General features: G+C 38.6%; 1 protein-coding gene across 6 annotated transcripts; it reads right to left on the bottom strand.

The window, feature by feature from the left end:
- Positions 1-338: 338 nt before the first annotated feature.
- SECISBP2 (SECIS binding protein 2) lies at positions 339-27,408 on the bottom strand. 6 transcript variants are annotated; one of them, XM_066338752.1, is made up of 18 exons: positions 27,279-27,408; positions 26,029-26,174; positions 23,996-24,188; positions 21,885-22,014; positions 21,317-21,471; positions 20,128-20,215; positions 16,800-16,948; positions 16,105-16,263; positions 12,801-12,893; positions 11,378-11,497; positions 10,108-10,240; positions 7,488-7,657; positions 6,571-6,709; positions 5,914-6,043; positions 3,918-4,138; positions 3,070-3,257; positions 2,446-2,647; positions 339-1,704 (listed from the first exon to the last, which is right to left on the bottom strand). In XM_066338752.1, the coding sequence occupies exons 1-18, from the start codon at positions 27,318-27,320 to the stop codon at positions 1,595-1,597; spliced, it is 2,568 nt and encodes an 855-aa protein (XP_066194849.1). In that variant the 5' UTR covers positions 27,321-27,408; the 3' UTR covers positions 339-1,594. The 6 variants fall into 6 exon arrangements, 5 of the variants coding, with proteins under 5 accessions (XP_066194849.1, XP_066194851.1, XP_066194850.1 ...); XM_066338754.1 differs by having other exon boundaries at positions 3,070-3,224; XM_066338753.1 differs by having other exon boundaries at positions 21,885-22,011.
- Between the last annotated feature and the right edge of the window lie 128 nt (positions 27,409-27,536).

Raw genomic sequence — 27,536 nt, 5'->3', positions numbered from 1 at the left:
AAAACAAGGTCAAAACCAAAACTTCTTTACCAACTGGTCCTCATTCCATGCAATGACTGTGTTTATCAGTTCGAGAATTTTATATGTGTATCCAAGTGGCATAGGTACAAATGAATAAATTACAACTTACCTTTGCATCAGGGGATATGCTGGCCAAAAGCGTGATTTGTCACTGGGACCTTTCATCCCCAATTTTCATTTAAGTTTAGAAGGAACAAATACAAAAAAGATCATCATCATAACTAGTGCATTTCTGCATAAGGCCAGCTCTCCTTGTGAATGTTCTTTCCCAGAAGTGACATTTCAACTATCACGAAATTCCCACAAGACAAGCTTACTTAAGTCACACACATTCTTTATAGAATCAATATATTGTAACAGATTTTATACAATTTATATTCTACAAAATTGTTTGCATTTCAAAATTATTTAAAGTTTTTTATATCTCTTCTATCATCACAAGGCAGCTACTTTCCAGAGTATTGCACTATTAAGTGTTCAGTATGGTGAAGCACTTGCAGATGCTGAGCAGCACATGGCATATGTATCACCTTTCAGAAAAGCTGACACAAGTTGTATGTGCATCTCTCCAATTACTTTCTTCAGGCTTGTCCTCAAAAAATAGTGTTTATATAGGCCATTCCCACTAAGGTGCTCCCCCACTACTATAAGCACATTTTGTTTTAAAAATTTTATTTCCTCTAGGATACAAACTTCATTTCTTATAATATATAAATTTTTTTCTATTTAGATACAGAGATTGCTCAAAAACTCACAGATGTATATACCAACACAACCCCAAACTGAAGGAATGAAGTGTCTCAGCAAGGAGCAGTACAGAAAAGGAGGCTAGCACATTTGCTGTCCTGCAATATCCTCCAACTTCAAAGCATGATGTATGACAAACTACTCTCAGTATCAACAGAAACATCAAATTTACAAAAAGTCTAAAGAGAGAACATTCACTTCAGGAATTTCAGACCCTAGCAGTCTGTGCTATCTTCTTCACACCTGCATTATGATCCCCAAAGAACAACACAGAAGAGCTAACTAGGGAACTTTGTCATCATGGCCTTCCTTACTTAGTTTAAATCAAGCTACCTGCCCCAAATTAATTTGTTGCTGACTAGAATAAAGTGACATTGATAGCATTATTTAGAAGAAAAACTAAGAACAAACCCACAATCAAACAATGGCTGAAGGTTTTTACACAGGAGTTAAAAATTAAGGGCAACTCCGCTTAAGCCCCTTCTGGCTCAAGGAAAATCTTCCAGAAGAAAACTGTTTTTCAATCGGATTCTTTTGGTATATTCTCTCCCAAGAACCAATGCTAGTCCATAAAGTATTAAAGTATGCCAAGCCAGTTCAAGTGGTTTGAGGTTACAACAATTTGGCGTTGTCATCTGCCATAATAATCAGAGAAACATACGGGACATAAAAACATTAACCAGTGCCTCATGTGCTCCAGTGTAAGGATTCAAAACAATTTGCTTAGCTAACTTTAGGTATTTCTTTACATTATGTTATTTTGCTGCCTTCTTCCTAGGGATCTAACAGAAAAAAAATTAAAAGCCCAATAGAGCTGGATCTGAATTTACTGATGGTCTTCCAAATTCAGTATCGCCATGTCAGCAGTTGCACTCTTTTCCAATTCCAGAGCATATGGGTTATATTCTTCTTCAAGTTTTCTCTTCCAGACTTTAACTAGGGAATATTGGAAAAGAAAAAAAAAAAACACAAAACAAAACAACCAACACATTACCATATAATACTTGAGGAAAAACTCAAAAGTTAACCCTGACTCTTTACTTCACCTTCAAAATAAGTGCTGAAATATGCTGACACACAGGCTTGCTGGCATTTACATTTTGCAACATCAGACGATATGCAGAAGAATAGCCGACAAGTGATGGGGGTCCACTGAGCTCCTTGTGTCCAACACCCTACTCAAGAAAGGCTAACCCTGAAGGTGGTTCCAACTTGAAAAAAACTTGAAAGTTTTGAAAACTTTCTATCTGCAATACATTGCATTGTCTGTTGACATAAGACCAGAGCTGGAGGAAAATGAACAAGTGCTTGTGGACAGGAAGATGTATCTCAGATAGGCCTCAATACAAAAGTTAACTCTACCATAGCCACAGAGTATGGACATGGACAATTAATCTTAAAAGGATTTTTTAAACAGATATAAATATAATTAGGAGCTCTGCTAAACCTCCTTGAGCAAAGCAATGAATACTGCCTGCCATTTGTGGATTTGGGAGAAGAATTTTAATTTTTTTCAGCAAAAACTGACTTCAGATTGATTAAAAAAACCAAGAAATTGCCCCCTCCTTCCATCCTTACTAACGACTAGAGCAGATGTCATTTGTTTCAGTGAAAATCACAGAATCAATGAGCATTATGAATGAAAATGGAATAAAAACCAAGTCATTAAATACTTACTGTAGTTTGGTACATCCTCATCTGAGTCTTTGGAAGATGTTTTACAAGTTTCTAACAAGTCATTTTTTTCAGATTCAGGAGTTAGGATGCTGGGTTGGGTTTCTCTTAGTCCTGCTTTAGCTTCTTCTTCTAAAGCTGCTATCATATCTTTGTAGGCCTTTCTAGCCTCTGTTGTCAGCTGTACCATTCTATGAAAATGGTCCTGTGGCAATATAAAATACTGGAGGTTAAATCATACAGTAAGTTTTAACATCTTGAAAATCTAATGAATATTCTTTATTCAGAATTTGTAGGTTAATATATAAAAATTGAGTAGCTTAGTATGTGTGAAGACATGAAAAACACAGCAATTATCAGCATTTGTCAAAACAGCAGTTCTCTTGAAAAAAAAAAGTGAGATAAAGATGATGTCAGGAAGAGACAAGAGTAATTTTTTTCAACAGTGCTGACTGCCTGTACTTCTAAAATCAGTTTTTCATATAACCCGCATATATGATCTGCAATGACGAGTGTAAGTCTGCAAACACGAAACAAAAAAACCCTTTAAATCACAGTATTTTCATCTCCTCTTCCAAGGAAAAAGTAAAGCTGAACAAAAACATGAAGTGACTTATTTCAGCTTACCTGAGCCCCATCATAACTGAAAATCCCCACCACACTCACAGGCACTGCTTTGTTCACACAGCGGCCCAGGGCCTTGCGATTAAGGGCAAAGACAAATGGGATATTCTGCTCACAAGCACAGTCGATAATGTTGTGTAGAGTCTCGTCCAGCCCACCTGGAGCAGACAATATAGTCAGGCTTGCTGCAGCTAAAGAACCATACTGTTAACACATGGCAAAAAAAAAATCCCACAATTATGGGTGCATTCTGAAACCACACCTTACAGGAAAACAGAGATCACAACCACTGCATATCCATTTTTAAAGGACAACTTGACATTTTTTCTTGATTATTAGTTAGCATTATTTTTAGACTGCTACTACTCCGTATTTTACTATATATGTAGTACAGTCTAATCTAGTATCAAAAAAGACCCAGCTGCTACAGAATTATTTATATGACAATAATTACAACAATTGCAAGAAATTATTGCTAATAATGATAACTTTTAGGAAACTATCACTAGTGATTTATTGTCGCTGTGTCCCAAAAGAAATTGATACAGTGGGACTCCTTGTGTTGCCAGAGCCAGCATCAGAAGCCTTTGACTCTCTCAGCTGTGCAGTGCAACTTTTTGTGCAGCAGCACAGCAAATCAGTAACTTAAAGAGACCCTAATCTCAGGTGACTTCTCCTACTCCAGATAGTCTTGATTCAGCTCACAGTTCCACTGCACAGCAGTAAACAATCTGAGCAAGGAAGTCAACTTTATATGGCTGATTTCAAAGGATACTCAAATTCCCTGAACCTTCTCTTTTGCATTTCTTTTATTAAACAGACTTTTTTTTTTTTTTTAAGAACTTATTTACCTTTTGACTGAATCTTTTCACAGTTAGGAGAGATGATGACACACTTCAGTTTTTTCAGCTTCAGATGTTTCAGAACTTCTCTAAGACCCATAACAAGCCTGCGTTTTATCTTGGCCTTCACTGGGTCTTTCTGATACAAGCGATCTTGGAAACGAACCAGTTCTTTTAAGAGATCTGTCACACAACTGTCAACTTCTTTACTAAGTACCTGGCTGCAGTAACTGGAAGAAAGGAGTAATCAAATAGTTAGATTCACTAAAATTACAAATATGTAATTACAAATATGTAAATATGTACTACATTAAATATACATTTTAGATTCTATTCTAAGTCTTTGTATTTTTTCTGCTTCTACTCCAAACACACTTGTTATATACATGAAAACAAAAATTTCCTTAGGATTTCTTTTCTGTGTCTGAGAACTTTAGAGGAAGAAGTTTTGTTCCTTTTGTTACCTGGCTTCCTAATCGAACCAGATTAAAAATACATATATACATATACAATAAACCTATAAAGCTGTATCTGTAGATATATAGGTATGTATTTTACCCCAAGAAATAGGTATGAGTGCATCTTTTTCTACTGAAGCATTTTTCTGAGGGCATTTATTTTGACATATATATATCAAAATACAGCAACCAAAGAACAGAATTCTAACTTATTTATGTAAGGCCAAGGCTATGTGTAATAAACAGGGAAAACTGGATCACATTCCTCATCCCTACATTCATGAGTGTCATCCTTTTTCACTTATCTGACTATGGCTTTGTGTTGTTTGTAAGGAATGGTTACAAACCAATGTAATTCACCCTTCTAGTATACTCTGGGGAAGATCAGAGTTAAAAATTATTTCACTCCACCCCACTTTTACACAAGGAACTTTCCAGCGAAGAAGGGTATCAAAGAGAAAAACTAAAGATGTATCATTAGTTGTCATTCTGCATTGTCAACAGAAAGATTTGCCAGTGGCAAATTCACGTAAGACAATGAGAAGAGATCACAACATTTATTCTGAACCTTAGAGATACAGAAAACCTGAATTTTATTTAGGTTACGAGAATTTTTACGTACTATTTCCTATTGGTTTCACTAAGTCTTGAAGACAGATCTACTGGAACACTAAAAAACCTAATCTAAAGAAAATAATCTAAGTTGCCTGAATGCTCTACACATCCTGTAAACTGAGTTGTCCTTCACATATTCAACCCAGACTCAGGAAATACTGCGCTCTCAGGAAAACAGTGTTGCGCAGACACAAATTAAGTTTTATTGCAATTCAAGTGAAATTAAGAGTTAACACAGCAGGAATGGTTGTATCACTATTAACCATTACTATGACATGAACTGCAAAAAACTGCCAGAGGTCGATTTACTTTATGGGAAAAGAACTAAAAGTTAAAACATTGCTTTTCTTTAGGAAACTGGTTTAAGCTCTCATGACTGTATCTCTGACCTCTTCACATACAGTACTGACTATTCCTTTTTTATAAAGAAACGTGTATATACATCATCTTAAACATTTGGCTGAAACTGTTCGCACACAGTAACTCTTAAGTATTACCTTTATTTCTTTGCCTAGACACAACATGAAAATGTCATCTGGTTTCTTTACATTTTTGCCGTTTGGTCTGGCAGTAGAAAACTAAACTACAACTAAAAATATTATTTAAGAAATAAAGTAGCACACCTTATTTTAGCTGTTACCCCATTATTTCACATAAAGTACTTATACTTTAACAGCAGCTTCTTTGATTCCCTTAGCCTCTAGAGGTTTTTTGTTGTTTTTTTTTTCCTTCACGGAACATGCATTTTCAAATGAGAATCACAAAACACACTAAGTTTGTAGTTTCTTTATGTGTCAGCTTACAGAAACACTGAAAGAAAAAAAAATTTAGAGCCTTCAGTCTAAATTCCAGTTACCTTGAATTACCTTGTTTCAAAAATGCCATATTGGTGGTGCTGTGCAAAATGAGCCATCAATAAAATCAACACTTACTCTCTAAAATTCCTGCTGTGGATTTTTGGAAGAGTGGCAGTTAGTTGCTTTGAAGTCACAGAACTTTCTTCAGATTCCTTGATCTCCTTGTGCTCAGGAAACCCTTCAGCAAGTTGTGTTACGGGGACAGCTATCATATAAAACAAGATATCTCAATGAAAAGACAGCCCAAAAAGCATTGTGAAGAGATTAATCTGTCAAGCATGCATGGAAGAGTCACTACTTAAATATTAGAACAGTCTGTGGTAGTAGGGAAACAGGTTTGGGGTTTTTTGTGGGGTTTGGTTGGTTGGTAGGGGTTTTCTTTTGTTTGTTTTTTTGTTGTTTGCTTTGTTTTGTTTTGTTTTAATCTGATAAGGGTTTTTTTCTCATTTCAAACCTCATCAATTGCCAGAGGTATGTGGGAACTCTCCTTACAACATATCATAAAACCAACAGGCATAGAAGTGTGGAACAGTAATCAGACTCCCTATTACTGACTTTCAGCTTTGGCTGAAAAGTCAAGCCTTTCAGTCAAGCCTGAGGCAAATCTTAGAAAACTGAGGTTGCAGCCTTCATTTGGCAGTATTTAGTACTTTTTACTTAGTATTTTTTAAAGTACTAAATGTGCTCAAATTTCCAGCTACATACTGTATTACAGGTTCTCTCAAAAGATACCTGCTTGACTATCCTGTAGAAGTGCTGCATTTTCAGTAACATTTCCAGCTGTCTGACAAATGTTATCTTCATCTTTTGGTGCTGCTTTCTGTTCTAACAGGTGCTGCTGTTTTCTTTGTTCTCTTTCTTTCAGAATAATCTAAAAATATATATCAAAACCAAACCAATTTGATTTCAAGCAGATAACAAAGCATTACTCTTACCACATATTTACACAAAAACCATTTATAAAGTTTATAAACCATTTATAAACTTCAGCATTAGCATCTGAAGTTTACCACCTTTTCTTTCTATTTGCACATTAGAAGAAGGAAAGCTAATTCCTAAATTAATATAGAAAATTACTTTTACCTTGATTACCAGTGTATGAGTGGAGAAAGTATTTACTAGGGATAAACTACAAGGGCAGAGCTAAAGTCAAAAAATTCCTCTGTATAGAAGATATGACAGGAAGCAATGAGAATGGGCATAGAGGGAAGATACAACAGAAATCACCAGCTGGACTAACACCTCCTGCTGCAGAATCAGCTCGAGTTCTGGCTTGGAAGAGCACAGAAACATTAAATATGAGCTCTGTTTGATCTATTCTCCCCAGTCCTGCAAATAAGGTCATCTTTGCGAAATCAAGTAATACTTCTTTGTGTGTCCCCCTGTACCAGTGATGTGTGGACACTTTTGTAGTGTTACTTTATCAGTTATCAACTGATTTAAGGGAGAAAGTGTGTTTTTTGGGAATTTGTATATGCCATTTAGTAAGACTACCCCCTTCTACTCCTCCCCTCTTTGAAACCAAGCAAAGCTAAAAGTTAATTCAGACACGTGGACACTGAGAGCAGATCTCCATATGAGAGGGCTTAATGGACTCCCAGAGTAATATATTACCTGACAGTTTTACTATTTAAGTAAAGAAAAATGACCTTTTTAAGAGGTGTCGGTCTCTTTGCTTTAGGTACTTCTCTCTGTTTCCCTTTCTTCACCAAAGGAGCACTGGAATCCAAGGGATTATGAGGCATCTTTCCTTGGTTTAAACGATGACTTCTCATGGCTGTAGCAGGGTCTTTAGATAGCAATGGTACCGCACCACCAACTGAGATTTAAGAAGAAATCCACATCAGACAACCCAAATGATTACCTGAACTAGAATCCAATTTCAAGTTTAAGACCGGTATACACATACTAAAATTGTGCTGTGTTGTTATTAAGAATATTTACAGGCAATCCTGTATCTTTGAACAATGTTACTTTTAAAAGATACTCCTCACAAAAGACTGCTGTGTCCTCTACTTGTATTATATCCCTGGAATCACAATCTCTCTCAAAAGCAGACTTGTCCAAACACTGCAGTCCAAGCTACCTTCAACACCATGCCATGTCGGCCTGGTAAATCTTCTTTCTGTGCTTCACAGTGTGGCATTTCCTCCTCCACAGATTCCGTACTGGATTAAGATGAATACTGAGTAGCAGTATTACAGATTTTAGATTTACTTGCTGTAAATAAACTTAAGCACTTACGTCTACCTTTTCTTATACCTTAATGAAGCTGGATGAAATTCACTTGCAAATAGGTCATGAGTAATTCAAAGCTTCAGCTAAGTCTCTTTTGCTTAACCTGAAAAGCTCACAGAAGATACCCACTTTATTTGCATTTTTTCAGAGTGCCTAGAGCACAGAAGCTTTAAAAGACTGGACAAATGACTTAACCTGGATCTTCTACACCATGACCTCATATCAAACAAACTACTCCTCCTCACTATCAGTAGGAATTTCTGAATTCTGTAAAGCATTTTGTCAAACTTCAGTTACCTGCAATATAAAGCAGTTACATTAGCAAGTCAATGGAGAGGATGACTAAGCATCAGTGGAACCAGCCTGACCTCTCCCTCTGTGATTCAGGCAATCTCTCTCCACTAAATACATGCAAATATTCTGACATCTTGTCTTAAGCCATCTTCCTTTATTGCTTCCACAGTATTTATACGCAGATCCTCCCACATCTTACCATAAACTGTTTACATCATAAAACTGCTACATCCGAGGTTTCTTTTTTGGCACTGTGAATCAAAGCCAAACTGAGAACACTGCCCAGCATAGATGGCTACAGAAATTGAAGCTGGATTTCCAGCAATAAATAAGCATGCAGCCTGCAGATACATATTTCCTTCATATGTACATCACCATATCAAGTTCACAGTTTTCATGTTCCTAAACTTGATGACTTTACCAGTATTATCTATCATGTGAAGTAGTAAGTGGATTAAAAACAACTGTCTGTGGTCACACTCCTTTCCAATCTTGTTCACTGTCCTTTTTGGTGACAGAGGTCAGCAGGATGCCACTTTGCAAACTAAAGTCGTACTTTGGTACACACCAAAGCAATGGTGTACTGAACATTAAAAAAGTATAAAGCCAAGGTAACATCTGCCTTATGCTTCCAGGATACAAATATGACACATCAATTTCTTTTCTGCAGCAGATTAAGGCACAGGTAAAAAACAGTTAGAAGACAGGTATTTTGACCCATACCTTTTGAGGCCCACCATCTACTAATCAATCCATGCACTGTATAATTTTATAGAAACAAAACTGCTTATTAGCACCTCTTCAGCATTAAGTCTGATTGACCCAAAAGAAAATAAAAGATTAACTGAAAAAAAAAATTTAAAAAGCATCTTACAATTTCTCTCAGCTTAGTGAAGAAAAATCTCATAGATGCTTGGCATATTGAGCTTCATATTTAAAATCTCAGCTATCACATTCAGTATTGTGAGATGAAATCTCTTGTGATTAGATCTCCTTCTGAAATAATTTCTAAAAAAAATCTTTGTTGAAATAAGAGAAATCTTACTGTCATTTAATGCTAGCAAATATTGTGGTTTCTTTTGCAAAATATACTACAACAGCATAATCAAGACTAAATTTTAACCTATAATGAGAAAGGCAATGAGCTATTTTTTTCTGCTTCCTGGTTATACATCATAAAGAACTGAAAGATCCTCTCCGTTAACAAAACCTAGCATTTTGTTATCATTTATTTCACAGTTAAGAGATATGTCAGAACTCATCCTTTGGCTTGGGCTGCGCAAGCCTCACATAATCTCTGTGTTTTTAAAAGGAGCTTCTTCAGTCAAGCCTTAGCTCCATGATTTCCAGCATCAGAGGAGATTAAGAATGCCTTTGTTACTCTGTAGCCCCTTCCTGCCCCTTCAGAGCAATAACACAGGTACTTAAGGAAAAGCAAAACCCTCCACAAACATTGGTATTTCTGTCAAAGCAACATTTCAATCACACCTTGTATATATACAAGGCACTCTTTCACAAATCAGTTCTTTAAGGTATTTCTTTCCATAAGTCTACCATCAAACAATTCAGACTGCCATGCTTTTTACATTTCTCTTTAAAGAGCTTTAATTTTCTCTTGTATCTGGTGAGCTTGCCTGCAGAGAGATCATCACAGGATCAGAAATCAGACTACATTTAATGCCTGAATACTTAAAACCAGCTTAAGGTGAAAAAAAGGAATTTCCTAGTAACCAATACCTGAAAATACCACAGGTTTAGGAGATTGTTTTGACTTCTCCGTTTGCTGCTTCTGCTCCAAGACTGCAAGCATGCCACCCAAATCCAACTGCACTGGAATTTGACTCTTCTTACCACTGCTCCTGGGTGTTTCCTGAACAAGTTCAACACCAGTTAGTAATGACCTCCACTTCAGAATGTAAAGACAATTATTTTCTATGGTGTAATACAGTATTTTAACATCTTTATCCATAATACTTCTGTTTTTTAATGCCACTCAATGTCCTTCAAATAAACATCAGTTTTCATGTCAAAAATATTAAAAAATCAGAAACAGTTCAGGTAACTTTTAAAAAGGCTACTGCAACAATGCATTAAAATATAAAATCTTCAATAAAGGAAGGCTTTTATGTCAGGGTCCCACTTTGGTCAGACTGTCATTTATCCTTGAAAGAGATAAAAGCTCATCAGAATTTAAAGTTTTCTTAAAAGTATAGAAAAACCATTGTGATTGCTACATACATAATTATCTCTAAAGTCTCACTATAAAGAGAGGTCATCCATCATCTTCGCACCACCTCCTCATAAGCACTCATCTTTCGCTTTGAACAGAACGCAAAAGCTATGACCCATATTTAATGATGCAGAAAATAAAAAGACTACAAATGAATAGTGTGGTAAAGACTATGAACAAACTACCACAGCAAAACATGCAAAGCAAATGACTGCCAGACTTGGCACTTGCAAGTCTTATCTGGGAGAATCAATTCACTATAATTTCTGTTACAACAGGGTAACAGAACATGACCTCCTCAGTCTTCAACTAGGATGTCACCTTTCATCAGACCTGTGCTAGTCCTACTCACCAACAAGAAACTACTTCCTGACCTCACTTGTTGCTCTGTATTCCTCCTCCTTGCCCCAAGATTAGGGGGTCTCCTTGCCTCCTGCTCTGTCAGAACCACTTTTAGGAGGTTCCCCATTCCTTCTGACAATCAGTTTGGTCTGGATTTATGCCATGATCAAGGAAACAGGTGAAAGAAAAATTCCTGACATCTGAAACCCACAGATATTAATGAAAGTTTGTATTTTTCCCTGATCACTGTATCAAACACTTCAGGCTGGCAATTACTCCTACTGATTGCTTCTAATCAAGAGGACCATGTCACTTCTCTCAAAGTACGAATGCAGAACACCACATGAGCATGGACTTAAGTCTTATATTTAAATAGGCTCATTTCCTTTGTCCGTTTTGAGTTGTGAATTTCTCTTCAAACATGAATTCACTTACCTGAGTTTTCTTTTTTTCTAACACAGAAGATGAAGCTTGTTTCCCTGACAGTCCATCCACCTGGGGAGTTTCATCCAGAGAGGGAGACATACTATCACCAAGCTCTTCAGAGAGATGGATCTTAGAAATTTAAAGACAAAAGATGCCAGGTAGGAAGAAAAAATATTTAAGAACAAGACATACAGAAAAGGGTGAAGATGATACTAAATTCAAAACAACTGCACCTTCAGCACATCGGTGAATGACACCAAGCCAAACTGTACACTTCAGGGAAGGGATGCCACCCAGAATGATGGATGGCATTCTTGACAGGTTTGAGGGATGTGAAACTCATGAAAGTTCAGTAAGTCCAAGTGCAAGGTGCTGCACCTGCACTAAGGCAAATCTCAGTACCAACACAGGCTGTGGGATGAACAGATGGAGAGCAGCCCTGGGGAGGACTTGGAGGTGCTGCTGGGTGAGAGGCTGGACATGACCCAGCCATGGGCACTCCCAGCCCAGAAAGCCAAACGTGTCCTGGGCTGTGTATAAAGAAGCATGCCCCACAAACTGAGAGGAGTGATTCTCTCCCTCTACTCTCCCTCTGGAGTACTGCATCCAATTTTGGGATCCCCAGCACAAGAAAGACGTGGGCAAGCTACAACAGGTCCAGACGAGGGCCACATAAATTGGCAGAGGGCTGAACAGCTCTCTTACTATCAAAGGTGGAGACAGTTGAGGCTGCTCAGCCTGGAAAAGAGAAGGCTCTGGGAAGACCATATGTGGCCTTGTAGAAGGGTGACCATTTATTGGCTGCTATACTACCTAATCACATTCATGAGGGGTTTTTTTTCAGATTCAGAAAAAAACCTAGCAAGGCAGCTTCATTTTCAATTATTAGTTACAGGCATGTGAATGGCCTAATGAGCACGTCTCTACAGTGTATGCAAGCTTTGAGAGGTTATACCCCACTTATGTCTACAAAGCTAAGAAGTTGCCTTCATCTGAGTTGCATGTGTTTACCTTTTTTGGTAATAAGTCTCTTTTAAACAGTTGCTGTGCCTTTTGCAACTCACTCCTTGTCAAAGCTATTTACTACCTCAAACAAAGCAAACGGTTTTATTTTCTTGTGTTTTGGATTTTTTTAGACCACTAAAATTCATTAGGAAATGAAGCCAAGGACTATAATTTTTAGTAGCAAAACTAATTTCAAAGCAACTGAAACCTGGGATTTTACCTTTATTATTTACATTACTTGCTTTGACAGAAAAATCATATTTTTAATCCTTGTGATTTATGTTTAGGATTCATTTGCTTATTGAATGCATTTCCAAATTAATTCTTGAGATTTATTTTATTCATGTTAAAAAAAAACCCCAGAAACCCCAAACACCTTGGACTTATAATCGACACTTGACTTACACAGTGTCACAAGATTACTTACTTCAGGCCGCTTTCTGACTGCAGATGGTTTCTGAGATCCTACCCTGTTTCTCCTATCAGAAGCGGCTGCCAGATGAGGAAACTCCTCAACATCCTAAACAAATACAGCACATGATGATTTCATAAGAACAATCACGTCCATATTTCCAAAACTTTTTCCTACACTCCAACAATTTTCTCCCTGCTTATCCAACATTCATCGTAATTTTTTCACTGTACAACAATTCAGAAGCTAAGGGTAGTGCCATCAGCTATGATAAGTGTAACAATGGTTAAAATTTCCAGGCAGCAGCTAATTCAGGGCTGAAACAGCTTGTAAAGAAATGCTTCCAAAAGCAGCTTGTTGTGGTTGTCAGCTCATAGAAGTCATTAGAGGTAAACAGCTCCTAAAGGAGTGTTTTTCAAATAATTTAAATGCCTTGCAAACAACTTCCCTCTTCTTCCAGTACAGCCTCCAGCTGTGCAATTTTGCCTTAAACATGTGAGTGGTGAAGAACAAAACAGGCAGTATGTACAGAAATAAACATAGAAAATACACCAATGATTATGGCTTACACACAAGAGCAAGTTTTATTACCAGAATCTGTGCAGAATCTGAATTGATCAAGTGCAGACAGGCTGAAGTTTGCCCTATACTCATCACCCCATACTCACTGTCTCCATCATAATGATCTCAATCCACCAGCTAGATTTCTGCTTCTCCTCCCATTTCCTGAGAGACTTTTTCAGCTGTGATCTATAAAGGTCTCTCAGGAAGACTAAGATGTCTTCCACCTGAGAGGCTTTATTTCAACACCCCAACCTAGGAAGCATGAACACAATGACTGACACACTTCAATCATTGAAAAAATTTTAAAGATGCTTGCAAGTAAGCCAAAAAGCAACTGCAAGAAAGTGAAAAAAATATTTCATAAATACACTCTTTTCAGCTTAGATAATTTAAGTAAGTCTGTCCAATTGCTTCTGAAATGCAAATAGATTTCTGACATTTGCAACATGCTGTAGCAAACTGAATAATTAAAATGTAGCATTCAGTGTGAGGTTACACCTCCCTGTATTTGCTCTTATCATCTCTAAGAACATTAAGCATTATAAGAAAGGTCAAGTAATTTCCTTTTTATTTTCTTGCCACTGCTACATTTCCATTTAGCCATCTCTTTTACATACTAAGAAGTCCTAATTTTGTTCAGTCTTGCCTCCCACAGAAATTGCTTCATACCTTTGATTATTTTTCAAGCCTTTTGTCCATCTTTTTTTGTTCAAATATGTATATTTTTTAAGGAATGGGGGAATGTAAGAAAACAAAATCTGCACTATATTTAGATCAGATATGCCCTGAAATTCTGTACTGTCAAAACCCATTTTCCTTTTTATTTTCCTAGTAATTCTAGCACCATTTTCTTAGTAATTCCCAGCACCATTTACACGTCTGACCAGTACTACTTGCAACAACCAGATTATCAATAGCAGCTTCAATAATTAACTCAAGGAAGATATCAAGGTCAGAACATACCAATGTGTACAAAAAGACATGATTGGTTTTCTCCAGATGTATGCTTATTAGCAGTGTCTAAAAATGACTGACCTTTATAAAACTAGAGAGCAATCCAATATATTGCTCTGTTGACCTGCTCCACATAAACAGAACCTTTTTTAACCCCCCGGGTGCCCAGAAGCTCCATGTGTGCCATCTCTTCATGGTTTATTACTTCAAGAGCATCACACAAGCATCTCAACCCATTTTTCACATTGATGAGGACATAAGCATTCCCAGCAAACCATGAGGGTCAGAAAGCTTTCCCCCATTGCCACGACGGATGCTGTATCTGCATCACAGGTTTCAGCGCAACATGTATGCCTTGTTCCATGGTTCTATGCAATTTTTTTTTCAAATTTAGACTTTAATAGTCCCATTACCATTTTGCTATTTTCCATGACTTCTGCCATTCTCTTTCAGTTTAGACAATGTCCATTCATAGCATACAGCATTTATAGTTGTATATACCAAAAATGGGGATATTCTCCTGAAGAAAAGAACTAGGAGATGTTTGATTTGACCCATAGTTCTTTAACAACAAGGTCTGTTAATACTCATTTCTTGTGCCATGTAGCAACGGGGAACAAAGCGACATGGACCGCCTTACGCATCCAAAGCAGACTGGTTTACTGTAGAAATTGCACCCTTTAAGTATATGTTTTATCTCTACCTGACACAACTGAAACCACCCCGAGACCTAACAGAACTCAACAGAAAGAAGACACCCATTGGCTGGCCTAGCTGAAGTGCTGCTGTCCACACGTTCTACCAGCCAATCACCTTTCTGCTCATACGCTGTCCATGCATCCCTCCAGCCAATCACCTTTCTGCTCATACGCTGTCCATGCATCCCTCCAGCCAATCACCTTTCTGCTCATAAGGTGCCCAGGGGTCCCTCCAGTCTCGCTCCCCACTGATTCTCTCCTCACTGCTGACTGCCTCTCACGCCTCAACCAAATTCCAGCTGTCTGGCCAGCAGCTGTGCCCTTCCCATAGGGCCTTCTGGTGAGAATAAACCTTAAACCTTTTTACAATATAAACCAAACCCTACAGTGCTATTCCGGGACAAGGAGCCACACAATGAAACCATGTAGACACAGTTCTACTCCATGTTCCACATTAAAATGTACAGAACAGATGCCAACAGATGCCAGAAGGCCTCCTCATGCTGTCATTTCAGAGACTGAGTATTATGTATACTAGATCAAACATGTAAATCAACACACGCACACACTGTAAAATATTAGGCCTTCAATGAAGCACTGGTAAACTACATACCAGACAACTCTCCTCTAACGTGGGAAAGCTCATGCCTTTGCAATACTGAGTATCAAAATACTAATATGCCCATTACAGTTACATAAATTCGGAAGGAAACTGTAATTAAAAACTAGAAATGTAAGCACTGTCAACTGTGTTACACAGAAATTGCTTCCAGCTGTGAGACAACTAGAATTGTAATACTGTACCACAATCTTTGAAACCCTGGCACACTGCAGCACCCAGTACCCCAATCAACAGTTTGTACAGAAGTTTTCTAATTTAGGAAATTGTGCTCATCAACCATGTGCTTATTTAAAAACTACAAGAGTTTCCTATCAGTAACCTCTGACAAGCATCCCAATTAAAAAAAAAAAAACCCAAACTGTACCAACATCTTCTACAAATAGGATTTGAACTTGAATTTGTACAAAGCTGTGTTAACATTTAGTCTTCTAGTACACTCATAACGCTTACAAGAACAGCAACAAAAACCTCTTCAGTTTACCTCAATCTTCGGTGGTTCCTGTATTATGTTAGATTCACTTTGAGGTCTTTCTACATCACTGGGTGACTTTAGTTTTTTCTTTTTTTTCTTTTTTTTTTTCTTCTTTTCTGGCCCTTCTTCAGGTTCAGTTTCACTCGCAACATCTTTTGTTCCTGACAGCTACAAAAGACCATGAGACATGATTTTTAAAAACTAATCTTTTTCAGTATCACCTACCAAAACACATGCAAGTGACTAGCCTTACACTTCTAAAGGATATCTTAATCAATCCAGGCTGGGACATTAAGCAGACAAGAAAAATTCAGTATCTCTCAGAAATTCATAGCTACAACAAGAATTCTGCAGTTGCAGCATACTGCATACAGTCCCCAGAAAGTACTGGGACTACTGGGATTTAATTAGGAAATATTAAGCCACATAAGGCAAGAGTTCCATGTTTCATGTCTCATTCTGAGGGTCTGGAATTTGAAAAAGATCCAGCCTCAAAGTTCAAAGTTCTTATTCCTGGACTAGCACTATCTTTTTGATATCCTGTGATTCTTTTCCACGACAAGAAAAATTCTAGTAAGAACAAGCTGACTTCATATAATCGCTTAAAAGAAGTGAATACTGTACAGAGGCTAGTGAAAAAATGACAATAAAGAGACACAAACATAGTGACAGGTAGTAGTTGGGAGCAGATAATTCTCAAGTACCTTTGGTTCACTCTCCTGCTTCCCTCTGCCTCTGGAAAGACATTCAGATCCTGCTGACGAAACAGTTTTCTTAGGGGGCTGCGAAAGTACCACAGCCCAAGACACATGTGGCTGAGCAGAGCCATCTGCAGGTGCTTCAGGAAATGACAGTGGGAAAAAAGTAAGCACAAACATTTCTCAAAAATAGCCCTCAAATACGCAAAAGAAAAAACGATTGGTAAATTAATTAGTCAAGGACTAGCAAATAAAGCAGTGCCATATTCTTTCTGAGGAAGGACTGGAATAGAACACACATTTTATTTCTCCAGCAAGTTCTCCTAAATTTTAACTACTTCATATACTGCCCAACACTATATAGATCTAAACACAATTAACTGATATTTGGAAATCTGTACTGTATCATACTAACTCCATACTCCCATGCTTACCTTCAAAATACTGAAAATTCTGCTATGTTTATATACAAAATTCCTTTAATACTTCTCCTAGCAGTCATGTAGCTTTCATGCACAAAGCCACATTGGTACTTTCTAATTTTCTGAAAACTTCCTGGTGTTACAGGCATATGTAGCAGCTGAAATAGTTCCCAGTGTATCTCAGTGTACAAGAAATGTCACTCACTACCACTGAGGTGCATTAGTGTTTTGAAAGACATAATTAATTTTGTAAATATTCCTAACATGAAGCAAATAGAGAACACAACCTAGAATTTCTTAAGGATAAAAAAAACTTCCCTTGAACAATGAAACAGCATAGTAAGTTCAGATGGCTAAATTTTGGTAGCAGGGGGATTTTGTAGTAGCTGCTGTGAAGAGATGGACATGGTCAGTCCCAGACAGCTCCAAAACAGACCCACTGCCAGCCTCAGCCAGGCCTGTAAGCCCTGCTGATGGTGCGTGCGTCAAGGAAGAGCGAAAAACACATACAGGAGTAGGAAGGCAGAATGGTAAGAAAAACCGTGAATTCAGCAGCCCAGCAGACACAAAGGTCAGTGCAGAAGGAGGAGGAGGAGGAGGATGTGCTCAGGCACCAGAACAGAGGTTTCCCTACATCCCCTGGTGCAGACCATGGTGAGGCACCTGTGCCCCTGCAACCCTGCAGAGAAAGAAGTGGCAGAGTGGCCCCCGTCTCTCTGAGACACTCAGGGTAGGGAGGAGATATTAGGAAGAAGAGAGTTGGAGGAAAGTGGCTTTAGTTTTGGTTTTGCTTCTCACCATCTGACCCTATTTTAATTGTCAATAAATTTTCCATCTTCATTAAGTTGAGTCTGTTCCGCCAGGCAATCAAGCATTCTCCCTTATTTTAATTGTGAACCAATTATTTTGGTTCACAAACTTTTTTATGTCATTTCTTTCTCCTGTCCCGCTGAGCAGGGAGAGCCAGAGAATAGCTGTGTGGGAGTCTGACTGCCTGCCATGTCAACCCACCAGACAACTGCTACTTTTTTCTCAGGGATAGGAACTGACAACAGTTTTTAACTAAAACCCTCCATTATCAGATGACTTTAAAAGTTCTGGAACAACTTTATCTTCAGAAGGCCCTTCAATGCATTTCAGTAGATTAACCTGTCCTTTATGAATCCTTACTGAAGTTACTGGAAGGATAAGAACCAAACTGTTCAGACCGGTGCATGTCTGTGTATGCACAGAAATCCAGTGAGAGGCACTCAAGACAATTTAATCTCAATGTATGTGATGCCTCTAAGACAGAATCCTGATGAACAGAACTCTTTTCACATAGAATGAGCCATGTGATACCTTGTGGCAATTTAAAAAAAAAATCTCTTCAGCCCCCAAGACAATAGGTAAACAAAAAAAAAGCGCCCAAAGCCCCTCTTCCCCCTACAAATTCCCAAACAAATGGAACAAACATAAAAAAAAGGAGGTGTTTTGGCATAATGGTTCTCTTAACAGAAATAACCTAGAACACAGAAAAAATTTTAGGTACATACTAAACTCTGAGGTGCCAGCTATTTAAAACAAATCTGCATATAAAGACTAATCAAATATCTGAATCTCATTTATTCTTGAAAAAAATCTGCGTATGACTCAACAGACTTCCAATAGCCAATACATGTTCCTTTTCTCACCTGAAACAATATGAGAGGCAACTACAGAAATATTTTCTCTGGAGCATAATGACACAACAAAATGGGACTTAGTGTTGAAGCCAGTTTTCTTTTCTTTCCCCGGTGTTCAGTATTGGGGCTAGTCGTGTGTAATGTGTCAATGACCAGGATCAAGCCAACAAGGTCACAGATGACACCAAACCAGGCAGGAGTGCTATCTGTTGGAAGGTAGGAAGGTTCTGCAGAGGGATCTGGACAGGCTGGATTGAGATGAATTAGATGAGGTCCAGCAAGCTGAACAAATAGGTTCTGTCCTTAAGATTGTCACAATGCACGCAGTGCTACAGGGAAGAGCTTTTAGGCAAGAGCAGGAGGAAAGCTGCCCAAAGGAAAAGAACCTGGGGATGGAGCTGAACATGAGCCAGAGTGCACCCAGGTGCTCAAGAAGGCCGATGGCATCTTGGCCTGTATCAGCAATAGTGTGGCCAGCAGGAGCAGGAAGGGATTGTCCCTCTGTACCCAGCACTGGTGAGGCCACACTTCGATTGTGTCCAGTTCTGGGCTCCTCATTGAAAGAAGGACACGGAGGTGCTGGAGCACAGAAGGGCATTGAGGCTGGTGAAAGGTCTGGAGCACAAGCCCTGTGAGGAGCAGCTGAGTGAGCTGTGGCTGTTTAGACTGGAGAAAAGGAGGCTCAGAGGAGACCTTATCACTCCATAACCACCTGAAAGGAGCGGGTAGCCAGGTGTTGACCAGGGGTTGACCTCTTCTCTCAGGTAACAAGAGACAGGACAAGAGGAAATGGCCTCAAGTTGTACCAAGGCAGTTTTAGATGGGACATTAGGAAAAAATTATTCACCAAAAGCATTATAAAGCACTGCATGGGCAGCCCAGTGTAGTAGTTCATTCACTGTTCCTGGAGATATTGAAAACATGGAGACTTGGCACTTAAGGACATGGTTTGTGGTGGACTTGGCAGTGTTAGGGTTATGACCTCTTCCAAACAAAGTAATTCTTCAATCCTAAAATCGCAGCTGATGAAATATATGAGCAAGAATGAGCAGTAAGTGGTCATGTCATTTGAGAGAAAGTGATACAGCGTTACTTTTCAGGGTTTTTTTAGTTTTATAATGAGCATGCTCCTAAATTCTTTTTTTACTTTACACATCAACAGCTCTGCAGAACACTTTAGTTTTCCAAACTGCTGAGATATAAGGAGTTTACAAATGCAGGCAAATAATTTTTCTTTGGAGAACTTACCTCTACCATCAATTGAAGAGGGAATTAAACTGTGTCTTGGTTCATCTGAAGCTTTTGGTGAAGTTTTGCTTTTTGCAGAAGTCTCTTCCTGCAAAATAGACGGTCAGGTATCATAAAATTATTAAAATCACTGACCTAAACACAGCTAAACACAACAGACCATGATAAACTAAAACACCCTCAACCCATCTACAGAGAAGGGCATAGGGACCCTTTCAGCCTTTTTGTTGCTTGTCTTAGAGGAACCATCACTTCAGTCCTATTACAAAATTTGAGCAGGCATCTCTTCACAGGTGTACAAGCAAGACTATGCCTTCTTATATTTTACAAAAGCATCAGAACAATGATCTAACAACAAACAAGAAAATATTTTCATGTTTCATGTACACTAAAAACAAATTCTATCATCAAACTCAAACAAATGAAAAACGGCACCCAAGGGTTATCAGAAAGGTCTTTTGTCATAACAATTTTCCACCGAGAAGCATCAAAATATTATTGTTTGAATCCTTCAGAATTATTAACCACTAATCACTACTGAAAACTTTGATTCAATATATGTGATATACTGCTGAATACTTTAGTATTTTATCTACAAACAAACAGGGAGTCAAATAAAGAATAACCTTCAACAATATTTTTTTTCCTTCTGGAATTCAGCTTATTGTTTACAACCATTAGCAGAAAGCAATTAAGTACAACAATGCAGACTTTTTTTTTCTAATGTGTTGAAACTATAGGATAAGTGACTGCTTACTTAGTATTTCCAGGTGAAAAAGAAAACAGTGAGCTGCTAAGTACAGGAACTTATGTGGTCCCTACAGGCAACCTAGACCATACCAGCTCATATTTATGTTCTAGTGGTACATGGCTTTCCTCTATCTATGGGCAGCATATACAAGGAAAGAACAGTAAAAGTAGGAGACAGCAAGCACTGACACCTCCACCTAGAAGAAGAGCCCTAAAACCTCTAGCTCCAAAACTCCTCGCTCTCAAGGTACTTAAACAGGTCTTAAACTGCCATACTGAATGCAAAATACTTGCATTAATAATGCTTGTACTTTTGACAAGTTTTATTTTTAGGCATTCTGCAACGTGGGATGCAGCCAGCATGGGCTATCCTCACTGTTAAGCGGAAGAGACATGTGACGTTGACCAAGGACACAGTGTTACTTTCCACCAAACTTACCCCTGCACTTTTATGGTGTACCTTCAGTATCTCACTGCTTCCCAAACTATGCGACTTGTGGAAATCCAGAATGCTAGCCTCAAACGTGGGTACAGAACGAGACTCTGGTTTTGGAGTTTCAGTTGACTTCTTGTTTGTACTTTTATTGAACCTGTCTAAATAAAGCATTCAAAGTCTAAGTAATTACACTTGCCTGTGATCATTTCTAGGTACATTTTATAGTACACTAGTTAACAGAACTACAGGGATTGTCATGAGGACTGTTGGTATGCACAGGTCATATTAAATAAAAAACCTAGCAATTATAATCAACATGCAAACACAACACTGACTGAACAAGCAACTATAAATTCAGATGCTTGTTTTAGAAATTTTTATACCAGTTTACATTAATTTGTGCAATCAGGAAAAGACAGGTCACCATTCCTTCTGAAGAGTTACAAAGAACAGGAACCTTTTTCCTCAACTTATTCTAGATTTAGAAACATAGGCACAAACAAACTGGAGCATACTGCAGACACCATTCAACATCTATTCCGTGTACTTATAACCAACAGTGTGTTCGTACCTGGCTTCACAGAATCTCTGCTGCATGCAGAAGCCTGGAATGAAGTCCTGTTCACAATTCTGACAGAAGCTTCACCTCCATCATGCTTTTTCTTGTCCACTTTTTTCTCACCTTCTTTTGATCTTCTCTGCTGCAAGTATTTGTGACATATTTAGTAGGTTTTACCAAAACTTTGTAAAGCTAGCAAGTGTATCATGAGTTACAGTTAACCATCTCTGTATTAGGAGTTTGACCATCAGGTTAATAAAAAAAAAATAGTGTATCATGACCACAAGCAACCAATAAAAATAGGAACAGCTATTCAGAGATATGCTATTTAATTTCATCTACCTTGTTCCCCGTGCCATTTTTAGCATGTATTATAGCCCAAGTAAGATAAATATATACATATGCTTCTAGACTGCTGCATTTTTGCAACCTCATTAATCAGAGCATTTCCAATAGTTTAAAATTGTTTGGTATTAAATCATCCAGTTTGATTTTCTAAAAGAAAGTTTCTTCTAGAACAGGACTAAAATCTTAAAGGTGTGCAATCTCTTAACTCAATTACGTATCGTGGGCAAAGTGTGTAAGACTGATGTCACAACATCCGAAAAACTTGGAGTAAAGCAGTTAGAGAAGACACACTTACACGATCCCTGTAAAGAACATACACTCACTCATACTGCAGAGTTCTGAAAATCTTATGGGTTTTCCATGAAACACAGTTTGGCACAGCTGAGCTTAGGAATTAGCAAGCAAGAAAGAAGCACCACGTTTGCATCTAAGCAAACTATACTATACCAGCCTAGACAAATGACTAAACTCTGATTACAGGATGCTGGACTAAATTCTAAGTATATCTGGCAACAAAATTGTTTTCTTAGATGGGAAGGCAAAGCATTTCTTGATCTCCAAAGGCAAATTGGTAAAGCATTAGGACACATATCTAATAAACGCAAAGCTGCAAAGATCAATCACTCCTCTGAAGTTCATAAAAAAATGTATGACAGGGAAAATGACAAGAAGACTATAAACACTACAAGGCCCATACACAGATCACAGAACTCCTCCCAGAACCTTAACTGAGTTTCTTCGTATTACATCACTCATGCTAATGCTGAGGTCATTCTCTCCCCAGACAGCTTCAGCACTTAATCCTCCTCTCAGCAAGGAAACAAATAATTTTAGGTGTCTAGACTTTGTACCTTATGTCTAGTAATGCATGCTTAGGACCTAGTCTTACAACTCCTCTACACAGGCTTGACCACAATGAAGTTACCAGGTCTCTGCCTAGAGAGTAAGGTCCACCAGAAGGATGTTATTGCAGAACACGCAGATGAAACCGCTGGAAACAAAAGTAGCCAAACAAATCTAAGAAACACAACGTCTAACCACAAAGGAAAATGAGTTTATAATACATTAGGGTTTTTTCCCTTTTATATATTTAGAGGTTCGTCTATTTTTTGTTTGAAAACATTTTGCAAGTTTTAGGAAATGTGTCCCCAAACAGACACACATAAAAACGACTGAAGATGTTTAGGAAACATCAGTTTTACTTCTGACTGAAAAAGAGTACATTTCTAACATGAAGCTTTCTTCCCTCTCCCCAGAAGCACAAGTTCCTCCTTTCTGGTGGATTGTCTTCAACCTGTAGCAAGTCCTGGAAATCCTTCAACAATAGAAGTGGTTTTATCACTTATCAGTCAAACAGATGATTACAGACACCAGGTCTGTTTTAAGTCAGGAAGCTGCCACTGGGCTTTAAAAAAAAAGCGCTTCTCCCTGTCTCCCAAGCACAAAGAGTGAAAAAAGAAAGCACAGCTCACAAATTAACAGCCTTCCCATCTCCTCCCCACTTCAGATGCTTCTTTCCGAGAAAAAAAAAATATCCCCCTTGTTCAAAAAAATTTGCTTGGAAAATTGTATTAATTTGAAGTGTAGAATTCCATGAACTTTTTGACTTTTTGGTTTTCTGAAGCTGGACACACTATCCTCTTTACATGCCATTCATGATCACTGCAAGAAGGAAGAATGATGTTTCACATTAAAAGTATTAACCAAACATTTATAAAGATTGATTTAAAGTAAGAATTTAATATTAAGTTTTTAAAATACACAGATTTGCTCACCTTTGCAAGACTCTTACTTTCTTGTCTGACTGGATATGCTTGCTCAGCAGATTCACTGCCTATTCCTGAACCATTATTGTGTGTTGAGTTGTTAGACTGGTACTGTGAGCCAGCTACTGGATACACATTTGCAACAACATCAGGTGAGTAAAAGCAGCTGGAGTATTCACTGAAGGCAGGAACTCCCAGAACACTATGTGATGGATATTGAGAAAGAAATTAAAGACATCCTGGGGCAAGTCTTCAGCATCTACTTGTTGCCTAGACAAACATATTCCTTGTCTAATGAATTTGTTTAACAAGAAAGCTCTATTTCAGAACAAAACTATTCCATGTTATTTCAATTAAGTATTTACTCACTGCTACAGACTTTTTAAAAAACAATTAATTTTGTTTTGGGAAAACATGTAGTTAAGCAAATATCTTAAAACACACATTATCCATTTCCAAGTTCCAAAGCTAGTCTGTTTTGCAGTTAAAGATCTCATGCTTGTTTAAGATTACTGAGATTCTTCATGATTATTTCCAGTAAGTTTCTTGTGAAACAAACCAAAAGCATGGTGTAAGGACATGACACTCATAACATACTTGACGGCAAAAAACAAACATTATAACCTGTCTTAAAATGACAATAACAAAATGAAAGTACAACATTTTACAGAGTACAAAACATGTATGAAATACAATGTAGAATTATAAAATAATAATTAACTGACCTGGATGTAACCATCACAATGTATGAAAACACAACCTATCTAGGTCATGCCTCTTTCTTCAAATGTATGCTCAAAAATTCCCTTTCAACTTTCTTCTACACTTTGTCCAGAAAATATATATAAATTCCAGATTTGATTAGGGAGAATAGAAATTTCTCAGCTTCAGAAAGCTGCACTGTTTTTAAAGCTGTTCTGCACGAAGTTGCCAACCTCAGAATTTTGTGTAGATAATGACAGAGAAACTTTCCCATCAGTACAAGAGACTTCAGATAACACACTTCATACTCCCTGTTGGAACTCTGACAGAATGTAGCCAAAACAATGGTTATAATCAGTTTACACACAAAGACATAGTATACCAAATGATACTCAAATATAACTATGTCTCAGTCCCAACAAGGCAAAACACTCATTAGAAGACTACTGTTGTCAGGGTTGGAGTTATTTTTATAGTAATTGATTTATTACTAATGTTGTGAGCTTTCTCTAAAGCACAGAACAGGCCATACTCACCTCAATGTTAAATTTCTAGTAGAAATTAAAATAGGTTGAGAATATTAAGATTTCCTGTAGGATAAAATGATAGCCTACAATGATTGTGTTCACTACTGCTCTGAATTTTTAAAGAAACACCAGTAACCTTACAGTAATTGTGTAATCAATCCAGTGCTTAGGGTTCTGAGAAGCATAGAGATATGTATATGTAACATCATCAGATTTTTCCAAGACTCTTCCCATCCTACTACGTAGGCTTTATTCTAGGTTTGTGCTGGTTTAAAAATAGTTTTTTAAGTCTACCACAAATACTCTTCCTGGGTTGGAATAGAAAAACCCCAAAACTTTCAGAAATCTGTAGCATTTTCAGTAAAACTGCCTTTCTGGAGATGCACAGGTTGTGGAGAGGAGATCCAGGAGAGGTTCTATATACTATATATTTTACAGGATGAGAAACCTTGAAGAGTCTTTTTCCCTGTCTACAACTACATCTACCTCAGCCTGGTTACAACACAACCATTCTTTCATCCAAGGACTGGATTCAGCTCCCTCCAAAACACACAAAAAGCGCACCCCTCATTACAGACCACTAAATCCTCCTTAATGCTCCGTAACAATACAGGCCCTTGTGAGGAAAAGACAAAGTACCTGGTATATGCCCAGAGAACATAAATGTAAAAAACTAAATCACGAAGATAATGGAGAAGCATTTCTACAGTTGGACTAGTAATGTATTGGAACCTTGACTTTGTAAGAGTACTCAATGTCTAAAACCAGAAGGTTAAAATCCCCCAAGAAATAAGATTCAGAAAATATACATACTTATCCAAAGATGGTTCCTGAACAAATGGGTAGCATGTAGTTAAGTACCTAGGAAAGACACATGCTTCTGAGGGTTCTGACCATGCCACAGTTACCGCCGCATGCTTTGGAACAAATGGTTTGACCTCTGCTGACAACTTGATGCCCTGAGAAACAAAACGTTTTTTGGCTACATGCATTTGGAGATTAATGTTATTAAGTGAAAAACACTGAGTCTTGTGAGCTTAACTGTCATTGGAAAGTGTTAGTTTGCTCTCTTCTAACAAAACATGCAAAACAACAAAGCTCACCAAAAGCAAATGGATAAATAAAGTGAAAACAAAACCAAGGAATTCTAAGAAACATCTGACTGCTCTGTAAAGTCACTTAACACCCTCATTTATCATGAAACACTCACAAAGGTCACTTATGTAAAGGACAGAAGCCTGCTTAAAACAAGATGGAGTAACTGCAAATATATTAATTCTTACTTCCTATTGGGACAATACAAGCTAAAATTCATAAATATACTAGCACTACTGTTAATCAAACTGAAAATATGCAACAACGACTTTGTGCACACCTGTATTTTAAGGCAGTCTGTCCGAAATTATTTTATAGCTTTCCTGTTTCTAGCACAACACAAATTTATTAAGACAAGTTTTCCATTTGTTCTGAATTACCATCGACTTAAACTGGGTATGTATATATGGAAGGACAATGAAATGAGACTCGAAGTATTTACTGCCATGTCATCAAAACATGGAGGAAACAACAGTGACTGTAGCCTGATCACTAAGAAGCTGACCAGGTGATAGGTCCATGTCAGTAGCACTACTACTATTGGTTAGAATCTGGGCACCCAGCCTTAACATGTCTCGGATGTCCACCTCTCTTTGCACCAGACCCTCCACTCTGGATGAGAAGAGCTTTCCACGCTTGAGCTCACTGATAGTTAATGTCTGGAGTTCTCCATCCCGACCGGCGGGAAGTGACCCCTGCCCCCGATTTTGACTTTCTAGAAGGACTGTCCCTCCACTCCTGAACCAAAGGCTGATCCAAGGCGCGGTGGGAGTCACCCTGCCCCAGGGAAGCGTATAGGCAGCCGGCTGGACGCCGGCCCGGGCTAGTGAGCGGTCCCCGGGGCGGGGAGCGGCACCGCGGCGCGGCCCGAGGCGATCCGCCCGCAGCTCCCGCCCCAGGCGGCTCCTGGAGAGGGACTCCGCGCCAGGAAGGGGACAGGGGACCGCAGGTGCGGCCGCCGCCCTTACCTCAGCGCCGCGGCCCGAGCGCGGTCCCCTCTCGGCCGACATGGCGCGGGGGGCGCGGCCCCGCTCCCGCCGCCCGGCCCGGCGCAGGACGCGCCGCGATGACGCCGCGGCCCCGCCCGGCCGCTCCGGAGCGCGGGGAAGCGGCGCCGGCGGCGTCAGGGCCCGGGCCCCGGCTGGGCAGCCGTGCCTACCAGTGCCGGCGGTCCTGTCCTGTACAAGGGACGGCACGGAATAAAGGCAGGCAGGCACCGGTGACAG

The sequence above is a fragment of the Sylvia atricapilla genome, chromosome Z, assembly GCF_009819655.1.
Source record: "Sylvia atricapilla isolate bSylAtr1 chromosome Z, bSylAtr1.pri, whole genome shotgun sequence".
NCBI lineage: Eukaryota > Metazoa > Chordata > Aves > Passeriformes > Sylviidae > Sylvia > Sylvia atricapilla.
This window is presented reverse-complemented; position numbering and strand designations above follow the sequence as displayed.

Coding starts and splice junctions, on each gene's coding strand:
- SECISBP2 (XM_066338752.1), bottom strand. CDS start 27,320: ATGTCGGCCGAGAGGGGACCGCGCTCGGGCCGCGGCGCTGAG. Junction 22,015..23,995: donor AAAGTAAGAGTCTTGCAAAG/GTGAGCAAATCT, acceptor AAATACTTGCAG/CAGAGAAGATCAAAAGAAGG. Junction 3,258..3,917: donor TGAAAAGATTCAGTCAAAAG/GTAAATAAGTTC, acceptor ATGGTTCTTTAG/CTGCAGCAAGCCTGACTATA.